Below are 12,050 nucleotides of genomic sequence, written 5' to 3'. Positions count from 1 at the left end.
CAAGGAGCTCTCACTTTTTTCAGGACTCACTATACATTTACTAACTGGGATTACTGTCACTGCCATAAATCCCTTCTGTAACACTTCTGGACACCACAGTCTTAAGACCCTCTTGTCCAGCATGCGCACAGACATTCTGATACATTGTTATATGTCCCTGCGCATATTTTCCATAACCTCAGCCTTTCAACTTTTCATGGTTGGGCTATGGGGTTTCTTCCCACTATGCATTTTTCTCATAATTCAAAACTGCTATGGGTTATATTCAGTGACATTCTATACTCAATGGACCTAAGTGGTTTCATTGCTTTCGTCCCTGATTCTTATCCCAGTTCGAACTAGGACCTAGTCTCCTTCGACTCATGCTCGCAATTCCTTAGGGTTATAAAGTTTCTCCTGAAAGCTTTCAACCCATTATGCATCTATTGCACTCCAGCATAGTTTCTCATAAACTTCCTGGACGTTGCACCCATGAGTTATGCCCTTATGCCTTCCAATACTGCTTTTGCAACAATTCTTTGTGCATACAGACAGACAGCATAGGGACAATGTGCTTTCCAACTCATAAGCACGCATTACCTCTTAGCTGCTCTGCTAGACAGCTGCGCAGCTCTACCCTTGGCCCTTGTTCACTTCATGCGACCTTGGGCCACATATCTAAGAGATTTAATGAACGCTCTATCAGACCTTCTCCACGTAGGTTCTATCCTCTCGAATGGTCTCAATTACATGTGTACAGGGAAAATCTTTTAACGCTGAGTTTAACTAAACTTTCCTCGGCGTCTGCATCATTCCATACGATGCACAGGTTCTGCTCCCTGCACATGTTTCCTATGCGTTCCCTTAGATGCCTTTTCTTCCATCAAAGGCCTCTTCAATATATCTCTTCTGCTGCCTCTCGTAGCCAGCATTCTTCTAATGTTGAACTGGGATGGGGTTCAGTATTCTTTTCCCCACTCCCTGACTGAGATCAGTATGCTTCCCATACTTCTCAATCCATCATATCAGTAACCTTTTATTCCCTCACCAGTCAGTCCCAAATCATAGACTTACTGATGTTCTTAGGTTCTGGTAGCGTCACATAACCTTCTAAACATAAATCTTGCCGTTTAATATGGCAGGCTTTACCTCCTGACGCTTAAAAAAAAAAGAGGTATTACCCCTTTTACTTTTCCACCATTTTTTCTTACTCCCTCGGATTCTGTTCTCCAGACATCCTCCACATAGATACACCTTTCTCTTAGGAGGTGTATCGTTTTGGGAGTTGGGTTCCCGTTTTCGGTAATCCTCTCTGAGTCGGCTTACCATGGATTATCCACTGATCAAGCCGCCTCTATTTCTCTAATCACGGAATGAACATATATATTCTCCTTATAAGTCTCATACATTCTACGTTTGAGCCTTTCCATTCCTCTCTTCCACAGTTTGGCAAGGGAACTTCTTTCCCTCTTAATGTCATTCCTGCCAGCAGGGTCCGTGGGTTATGCACTCTTTCCATACTCACCTGACTCCGTTCCTCTGCCACTGAGTAGTTCTACGCATTCAACTTTCTATCCTTTTCAGGTAGATGTTGTATCTCCTTTCCTCAGGAAATACTCTATTAATTTTTCCTAACCTCTCTCTCTCGCCCTAGGGAGAGAGTGGGTTTTCCACATTCCTGGACAGTAATGCTGCGCTTACATTCTATCTACATTGCACTGCATTCCATGTGAATTCCACTTGACTCTTTCCTTCATGCAAGGGTCAAGCTGCTACTTCCAGTGGCCACACAGACCTAATCCTTCTGATTAAGTGGTCTATATTTCCTTTCCTACCAACAAGCAGACATTTCACTACAACATTGTGGGTATCCACATACTGTTGTGTCCGTCTTAGCCTTAACAGCTTCCCTTTGGTTACTGCTGCTTGTACTTTTTTATCAGGTTGCAGCCTGGAGTCCTCTCCATACCTTCGCAGCCTATTATTGCTTACATTTGACTAGCCGGCATGCTCCATGTTTGGCCAGTCCGCCTACTCTTACTTTTTTCAATTCACTACCCAACATCCTTCCACGAACCCATTATGGTGTTGCGGATGCCCTCCGTTCCCATTTCCACCTCAGTCGTTACGCCTTTGCGCATCTGCGGTGTATCTGGTGCATTCCCGGGCATCCTCAGCTCGGTACTCACCCATTTGTGAGGACTACCATCCTGCTTGTCCTGTGAGAAAGCAAATGTTGCTTACCTGATGTAACAGGTGTTCTCACAGGACAGCAGGATGTTAGTCCTCACGAAACCCGCCCGCCACCCCGCGGAGTTGGGTCTGTATACTTTTATTTTAGTTTCGCTTGCGCTTTTTAGCTATAAGACGAGACTGAGGGAGACACCTGTGGCTCACAGGGATAATTGCAGGCTGGGCATGCTCAGTGCACCCAGTGTGCCAGTGTCAGTCAAAGCTTGTTGAAACTTTGACAGAAAAGTTTTCCGTACAGGGCTCCATCCTCGATGTCACCCATTTGTGAGGACTAACATCCTGCTGTCCTGTGAGAACACCTGTTACATCAGGTAAGCAACATTTGCTTTATCACATAATTGCTCACTCTATGTGTTAACTAGTGTATCAAATTACAGGTAAATGCAATAAATATGGTCTTAGCTGCAGTAAAATTTATAACATCTGTATGTTTACATATGTGTGCGCACATATGTAACATAAAAAAAAAGTGTTAAATAAATAAATGATGAAAAATTAGCTGATTAGACAGTTCCGCAGTATGTACAAAACTGCAATTAAACTCCCTATATTATTTTGACTATTTTATCATAGTTTTCAGCTTGTTACCTAAAGGGCAAGATTCTCTTTGGAAGTTTCACAGGGATACTCAGGTTTTGGCCCAGCAGAGAGGCAGTCCAATATGCTGGGTGTGCAGCTTTTCATGAAGCATGCTGCTGGAGAATAAAGATAGAGGGAGAGTCTCCTATGCAGATATCTTTCTCCAAGCATGGTCATAGGAACCCAGTGGGGGAAAGAAGATCTGGGACACACAAAAACTCAGGTACCACAGCACAACTAGGTACAGGGACTACACAACAGTGCCTTTCCTGTCAAAAAGTTCATCAATACCACAACAAAAGAATGCTTCTTTAAGCTACGGGTCCTAAAACAGCTAAGACCACTCCTTCACTTCCATGATTTCCGTTCAGTTCTTCAAGCCATATTGTTTTCAAAGATTGACTACTGCAACGCATTACTACTCTGTCTACCCGCCTCTTCTACTAAACCTCTACAGATGCTGCAAAACGCAGCAGCCAGGATTCTTACCAACTCGTGTCGTAATGACCACATCACACCAATTCTTAAAATCCTACACTGGCTACCAATCCACTATAGAATACTCTTCAAGACTCTCACTATCATTCACAAATCTGTCTACCAGCAATCCCCTCTCCAACTTTCCATCCCCCTCGAACTTCATGCTTCCACAAGGCCGATCAGATCTGCATACAAAGGCTCCCCCAAGCAAATTCTTGGTCCACAACTCCATCCATAAACGAGCACTTTTGACAGCGGGTCCGCTACACTGGAATTCTCTCCCCCCAGATATAGGTCAGGAACAATGCCATCTATCTCTCAGAAAGAAACTGAAAACCTGGTTGTTCGTCCAAGCTTACGGTTGACAGAGCCTCTATCAACCAATATTGTCTCTTTCACCTTCCTACCCATTCCCTATCTCCTCCCCCCCCCCCGCCCCGTTCCCTGCCCTGACTCCTCCCCCCTCCCCCCCCCTCCGCTTACCTCCCCTGTTCCTCCCTTTCACAGGAAAATTTCCCTAATAATTGCCTATGATAAATCACCAGCCGAATTCTTTAACCTTTTGTTAACCTTTATTAGTCTCACTACTTAATTGTTCTTCTTGATAACTACTTTCAGTACTCTCCAGTTATAATTTTTTGATATCTTTCCTGTCTTCCAAAGCCCATGTTTTTTGCTCTCTGTTTAATGTAACTTTATCTTCTATACAGTTGTTTAATGGTTTCCCCCTGTTCCATTGTAAACCGGTGCGATAAGACTTGGTCTTGAGCATCGGTATATTAAAAGAACGTAAATAAATAAATAGTACATTATGGAGATGTGTTGGGGGTTCTTTCTGATTTAGAGTAAGTCAGATGGCCTTTGGATTTTGGGATCCTTTTCTCTTTCTGTGGAATCCAGCGGGTGCATGACTACTATTTCTCTCGGGCCTCTTACCTTCGGGAAAAGAGTTGATTGTGATGTGGTTATTTAGTTGCACAATAAGGAGGGGGAAAGCCTGATTGCCTTTGGGAAGAGAAAGCTTGGGTACTTAGTACAAAATGCAACCTGACCAAAATAAAGGAGAGAGACAAAGATTTTACCAAAAATGTTTTGTTTTGTTTTTTATTTTTTTTTTTATTCGAGACAAAACCTTTTCTGTGCAAAGGCTATAGAAAATAGTTTCAGCATCAGCATTTTTCACAGTAAATGCAATATCTTTTACTGGAAGGGAAAAGGCGCACAGCCATATGCTCTTGCATTCTAGCACAAACAATACAGGCAAAGAGCACATTTTTACATACAAATCTTACACCTCAAAACCACTTCAACTACTAGAAATCCTCTAAACTTATCAGAACAAGGTACATACTGTAATTTTCTTTACACATAATTTAAAGACATATAGGTGAATGAGGTAGTAATTGTCCTCTGCAAAGTAATAACAGAGTTTATACAAGCATGAATTAAAAACAAGACCATGGGAGTCGTTACATTCTCTGCTGTCTATTTGATGCTTTAGAAGGTCTAGGGCCTCTTGTTCTCTTTCCCACCAAAGTGAAGCACCTGCTGCTTGTCCCTCCTCATTCAGTCCTATTTCAAGGTCCTTGGGCTAACTTTTGGGATTTGAGAAAACTGTTGATGAAGTGGAAGATCATAGTTTCTGTGCCTCCATGCTGTGTGTTCACTGTGCTTCCACCAAGACCATGCTGTTTCCTGCTTAGCTGAAGACCAATTTCATTTCCACCATTCTGCTGAAAAGCTGTTTTGTCTCTCTTCTGAGCAGTCAGACATTGTGGTTAAGGGCTTCATGTTTTTGTTGGATGGTCATCCGGAGGTGGTGGTAAATTTCAGTGATCACCCTTTTCCTGGCACGGAGATAAGATGTAATGTACTTGGAGGGGACTGAGTCTTCTGCATTAGCAAGACCAGCATAATGCTAGGGAGCTGACTGGAGCTCTGCACCTAATAGCCTTCTGGCTTCTTAGCTGAAGGTTTCTCCAGTGGCACCTGAGATGACTGGTCAACTTCCATCAGCTCCAGAACAGGGAGGTCTAGTTTGTTGTCTCATTCCCATCTGCAGAGGCTCCTGGACATCCAAGGCTGTCTGGTACATCTTCTCCACCTCTTCTAGCAGGCTCAGCACTAGTGCTTCTTCCCCTCTATTGGTAGCTCCTGCAGCCTATCTTTAGCTGAATACTTCTTACTTATATATGTTTGTTTATTAATTAGTCACCTGGTGATGAACTCTAGGCGACTTACAGAGGTACACAGTCTATAGTGACCTCCTGGAACCCAGTTGAGATGGAGGAAATAGCAGTCTTCTGTGGCTTTTTGGATGGATGGACCTGTTTTAAAAAAAAAAAAAGAAAAATCAGGTAAGTGTATATAAAAGGGCACATCATATGGAACCCTGGAGTGCTGTCTCTCCAACCCCTGTGTAGTTGGGAAGTCAGTGTTTAACTGGCTGTTCACCTGTTTTTCTGCAGGTGGGGCTGTTGTAGTGTCCAGGTTTATCTGCTAGACTATCAGACTTCTCCAGTCTCATGATGTCTCTCATGATTCATCCATTGTAGTCAGGCAAATGGATGAAAGTAGCCTTTCTCTGTTTCAGATGACATGCCATCAGATATGGGAGGCCTTGTTTTTCACCTGGTGCTTACATTTGTGCACTTTCCTTTTGTGTCTGCTTTCCTCCAGCAGACCCAGCTCAAAATATTAGTGGCACACTCCTTCCATGTATCCTTGAAGGAAACAGAACTTTGGGTTGTAGTGATCCTCCTCCATCTCATCAGCATTTTATTTTCCTTGTGCGACAACGTCATATTGTTTGAAGTGTCTTAGATTCAGCAACTGCAAGTTTGTGAGGCTCCCTCCCTGTTTGTCTTCTCTTTCTACCTCCCACTCCTCATATACTGCTCTTTTTCTCTTTTTCATGTTCCTCTCATGCCCAGTTACTTTCTTTTGCTATCTTCCACTCTCCATCCTTGCCGCTCAGCCTCCAACATGCAGAACTGTAACACAGAAAAAGCCTATGCCCTTACAGAAAAATGACTAACAGCTAATACCAGCCACACTCGCTGTCATTCCCACAGATATTGAAGATGAGAAGTAGACCAAATGAATGGGAACCAAGAAGGAGAAAGTCAACAGTTTTCACATATCAAACAGCCAAATCCTCCAACATCTAGATCCAGAGCTACTAAAGTTCTCACAGCATTGACAGATTTTGCTCTAAAGAGAACTGCCTTTTATATTTTCCTTCTATTCTTGGGAAAGGGGAGAATGGAAGCAGTGTCAGATGCTGATATTTAGGTTACTGTCTATTCTCAGAAGAAATCACAGTATTTCATGTCTAAATATTGCACTTTTTATACATACACATCCAGGGCCAGTTGGAGTATTTGGTGCTCTAGGTGAATGTTTGTCATGGGGAAACAATGGACTAGTGGGAACATAAGAGGGCAAAAGGTAGAGGAAAAATGCCCTGATCAATAAGAGCTGGGCCCAGCTAGGGCAATTCGGAAAGATAAGCACCTGCATATGCAACACCTGATGCAGCCAGTACAGTGTAAGGGTGCTAGCCGAAATGCAGTCCCCTGAGGGAAAATAGCTCCTCTAGGAGGAATGATGCCCTGGAACCCCTAGAGCATCAGTTTAAAGCCAGCAGGCGCCTGACAGATCCATGCAAGATTTACTACACCATATTTCTTTCACCATACCTCTTCAAGTGATAAATGCTGAAAATGTATCGTGCCTTCTTTTTGCACACGTTAACTTACTACACACCATGTTAACACCACAATTTTAAGGTGCAGTGAACACTGCCCAGTTTGCATGATATTTTACTACTTTTATTGCACTTCATTATATTCAAATCTGTTTATAAATATTCACTATGACTATCCTGAAAACTAGACCTGTTTGACTCTTGCAGAGACTGGAACTGATCATCAATGTTTATGATTAACAGTATCTTTGTTCCATTCTTGGTAAAGGTAGAAAAGACTGTAACAAATGATCAGTTTTGAGAGGAGAGTGTTAGAAGTATTTGCTTTTAATTATAGATCCCCATGAGTTTTAAAATACCCAGACTGAGCATGAGGAACAACATAAAGCAGATACCAGAAGCATCTTTCTGAAAGGATTTGATTTGATTTTTCCTAATTTATTATTTAGTCACATCCTGTAAGATCACTCTTTATTTCTTATCTGATTCTCCTAAGGATGCTAATATTTACAGCCACCGCCATTTTTCCAGTTTTCCTTGCTTTACCAGAATGATCACATTTGGATGAAAATAGGTTGTGGCTCTTTACAGACTCTCTTCCTGTGCTTTCTACTTCATTTACCCCAGTGTATAGCAGTCAGTGTGTATGATAGAGCAGCAGGTGCTTAAACTTTAAGTAAACCAAAAATCTGAAGAATGCCTATAAAAAAAGATTATTTTGAGGTGGCTGCTTCCAGTAAAACAGACAAAAGGAACTAAAGTGACTGACTGATCTAGGTGTTCATTTGTTTGAAGATTAGAAGACTGGAATTGCTGTTTTCATATTTTCACAGAACTTTGAATTCTAATCACCTGATAGTTCAGTGCCAAGGATGGTTTTTCAGTGCTACAGAATTGGGTTGGTTTTTTTTTAACGTCTTTCCAAATCAGCCACCAAAAATATATTTGGGCCTTTCCTTCACAGAGGATTACAGAGGCAAGAAGTTTCTTCCCTCTTGTTAGCTCATGCAGTCAAACCTATCCCAGAAAAGATATTGGAACTTCATGGTGGCCAGATTTTCTCTTGATAAGACATTTTATTTATTATTTATTTATTTTTAAATTTATTTAGGAACTTTTATATACTGACATTCAAATGAATATCACATTGGTTTACAAATAACTGGGGGTGTATAACCTTAAAAGACAGAGAGGAAAAATAAAGTTACATATAACAGGAACATTATATAACATATAACATTTAGAATGGTTTCCCTAGACACCAAGTGTCCCGTCTTAAATAAAATGGCTCTGCTATACATTCTGGCTCTCAAGAAGAAATGCAGCCATATATTTCCTGTTGTCTATGATACCTTTATTTATTTGTTTGTTTGTTTTTCTATACTGATGTTCATTGGACATATCACACTGGTTTACAGTGTAACAGAGGAGTCTATTAACGTAGACTTCTTATTTTACATTGAAACTTTGTGACATTTTACATTGAACTTTATAACATTTTATATTAAAACTTTGTAACATGCGAAGCAATTGGCCTGTGGAGAATCATTGTAAATCATAATAGAGGTAGAGAAAACATTAAAACTTTATATCAAGTGTAATAAGGGAGCTTGAGTCGTTGGGGTTGATCACAATATATGATTATGCGGTTCTGTGGGGGGGGGCGTTGTGGAAAGTGGGGAAGTGTGTGCTGGTGGAGGGGGAGGGCTCATCTTAGTATGTTGGGGGTGGGTGATGGGTGGTTGTTGGATATGCTTTTTTGAAGAGCCATGTTTTAAGGTTCTTTTTGAATGATTGGGTTGTGGGGTTGAGCCTGAGTTGAGGCGGTAGGCTGTTCCAGAGTGTTGGACCTGCCACACTTATGGATCGGTCCCTTGTTGAGTTTAGGTGGGTGAATTTTGGTGAGGGAGTTAGAATGAGTCCAGTGTTGGTGGATCGGAGTGTTCTCTGGGTGGATTGAAAGTGTAGGACAGGGCTCAGCCAGTCGAATATTTCAGTGTATAGTGCTTTGTTGGATGAGTGTTAGAACTTTGTATTGAATCCTGTGTGGGATGGGCAGCCAATGCAAGTTTTTGAGGCTTGGTGAGATGTCTTCAGATTTTTGGTGTTTGAGAGTGATCTTGCTGCTGCATTTTGGAGAAGTTGTAGTGGCCTGAGAGAACTGGATGGGAGGCCCAGGAGTAGGGCATTGCAATAGTCGAGTTTGGAGAATAGCAGAGCTTGGAGCATTGTGTACTGGCTTTTGGTTTATCAACACAGTCATGTGATATTAGCACATGCTAGTGCTTGTGGTGTACTTGGACAGTCTGGGAGTACATGTGTTTCCCTACTTGTAGCATTGGCTGGTTGAGGACTCTTCACAGTTAAGGTTCATAAGATCAGTGTGAATCTCCATCCAAGCACTTTATTCAATAGACCTTTTGATCAATTATGCCAACTCCCTTGTCAGTCAATCAGACCAATTGGAATTCATCCTGAAATAAGAGCCCAAAACATTGAGGTCTTTGTAGGGAAGATAATACAATGTCAGAATATATCTGTTGGATCCATATTGTGGATTCCAGGTCTGATGGTATAAATGTATGTTATTCCCTTGATTTCTCTCCAGATGACACAAATGTATTGAATAATGAGGTCCAGTGGTTTTGGTCCTCCTTGCTCACAGCCATGTCACAAAATTAAAGTGGGAAAAAATGTAGGCAGTTACCACCGATTTTTAGCACTAAGCATTTAATCTAAGATCCTAAATCTATGCAAATGAATTACAGGTCCACATTTATCTCCTGAGTTTTAGGTCCCTAAATTTAGGGTGAGTTTAGTTATCTCATTTAGTCACTGAGTATTTTTTTTTTTAATTTCCCCTTGTACAGGATGGCCCATGGAAAAGTAATCCGCCTCCAATACCAGTGCCACGCAGGCAGGCTACTTTTCCATGGGCCACTCTGCAGAATATCCAAAAATCTTTTTTTCTTATATTGTGATTTCTTCTTTCACTCTATTGACTACATATATTGCATCCCACCTCTAGTTGGTGAAGTCCATCAGTCTGACTGCATTCAAGATAGTTTAGTAACTCCAGTTCCAGATGCTGGAGACAATGCGGAGTAATAGGGTCCGTTGTGCATATGTGGTTGGGGATGTGTGGAATTAGAAAACTTATGGCTGGAAATACACAATATAATGGAAAGAATTGTGAATTTGTCAATTGTTCTTTACCCTGAAATATGTTTGTTAAATAGGTGAGAGGATCAGGACTTGTCCAAAAGTGATAAACACCTGGTTTCCCATATGTTACATGTGGGAAGGATTACCTTAGCATATTTTTTGGAAGACGTCACTCCAGGTGAAATACAATTTCAGAACTGGTAGTATCAGAGTGTATAACTTTTGCTCTGAAAGGGAAGTCCTCAGTATACAATGGAGTGTGGGGAAAATATTGGAGCTGGCAAAATTCTATTCGATAATTTGAGATGGCATATGTTACATGCTTATGAAGAGGGCCTTTACTCGATTGGGGTAAGTTTACTGTTCTTCTGAAATGTGGTTGATGCACCATTTACTGCTCTGCTTTGTTTTTTGTGTTTTGGTAATAAATAAAAAGTTATAACAAAGATGATTATTTTTGGAGAATGGGTAATTAGTTACCTATGATTTTTGTTCTATCAAGATAATATCCAAATGGTCACACATTCCTCCTTTTTAGAAGATATCCATTACTTCTTTCTGCCTGTTATGAAAAAGGAACTGAGATAATTGGTCTTTCATGGGTGTAATGCCACCTAGTCATGCAAGAATTTCATTAAAACTCTTCAGCATGAACCAAGCTTCACTGGTTTGATGTGAAAGGTCATGTAACCATCAGTGTGACACTATTCAAATACTATAGTTGGAGAACTATTACATGTAAGTAATTACCCTTGCAGTCAAGTCTCTCACCCAATCATGGAATAAAGCTATTCAACCAAATACTATAAAAATGAATAACATAATCTGTAGCTTTATCTTTATGGCTCTGTATTCCCATAAGAGAAGAAAATGTTGGAGCTGAAGCCGAGAAGAGATGGTATGCATTTTCCTATTCAAAAGAACCATAAATTGCATTACAGTAAGAACAGTCATTGACCAATAAAAAGGTATCTAACTTTGAAAACAAAGCTAACTGAAGTGCCTTTGATTTTATCCTTTCATAGAGCATTGATCAGACTTATTGGAGTTAGACTTATGATTCTTAAATATGTCCAGTCCTAAAAGACATTTAAATGAAAATGTTTTCTTCTGTTTTCTTTTCAGGAGCGTGATATGGACAGAAGGAAGATTGAGGAATTGGTGGAAGAAAACATGACTCTGGAACTGGCTCAGAAGCAAAGTATGGATGAATCATTGCATCTTGGTTGGGAGCTAGAGCAGCTATCCAAGACAGGTGAAATAGCTGAGGGTAAGCAATCATGTCCTCTCTAGCGTTTCCCCATTATTATTGTCCTTTAATGTGAATTTGCACAGGAGTTCTATTAAACTTTATTTCATTCAATCTTATAGCACCACAAAAGTCACTTGGTCATGAAGTGAATGAATTAACATCAAGCAGGTTGCTGAAGCTGGAAATGGAAAACCAAAGTTTGCTGAAGACTGTAGAAGAGCTACGGAATGTTATGGGTTCTGCTGAGGGCAGCAATTCAAAGATTCTGAAACTAGAAAAAGAAAACCAAAGGTTAAACAAAAAGGTATTGGCTTGATATTACTTATGCAAAATAGAGAATGCAGTAAGGGAAGATCTTGGAAGTTATATTTATAGAAGATATTTATTAGGATCAGTAGTCTAAAAATGGATAAGTTATATGCCAACTTATTTTTTTCTCCCATGTTTAAATTCCCTTTCCCCAGACAGTTGGCCATTTGACACAGGATCCCTCATTGGCTAAGGGTCTAAAGAAAGTGTCCTCGAAAACTAAACCTCTCACTGGCTACTCTTCTGTAATTAAGGAGTCACTGTAGTAGCAGCAGACATCAGCCCTCCTTCCTTAAAGTTTAAGTGCCTCACCTCTGCAAGACT

General features: G+C 40.8%; 1 protein-coding gene across 6 annotated transcripts in view; it reads left to right on the top strand.

Moving 5' to 3' along the window:
• The window catches only part of CCDC88A (coiled-coil domain containing 88A), a 503,234-nt gene that overhangs the window by 239,727 nt on the left and 251,457 nt on the right, over nt 1-12,050 (top strand). For all 6 annotated transcript variants that reach the window (XM_029593463.1, XM_029593462.1, XM_029593464.1 and 3 more), the window contains exons 12-13: nt 11,291-11,435; nt 11,537-11,721. In XM_029593463.1, the coding sequence (XP_029449323.1) occupies nt 11,291-11,435; nt 11,537-11,721 (330 nt within the window). The remainder of the gene's footprint in view (nt 1-11,290; nt 11,436-11,536; nt 11,722-12,050) is intronic.

Source organism: Rhinatrema bivittatum, chromosome 3 (genome assembly GCF_901001135.1).
Source record: "Rhinatrema bivittatum chromosome 3, aRhiBiv1.1, whole genome shotgun sequence".
Classification (NCBI taxonomy): domain Eukaryota; kingdom Metazoa; phylum Chordata; class Amphibia; order Gymnophiona; family Rhinatrematidae; genus Rhinatrema; species Rhinatrema bivittatum.
The sequence above is the reverse complement of the archived record's forward strand: the minus strand, read 5'-3'. Positions and strand labels throughout refer to the sequence as shown.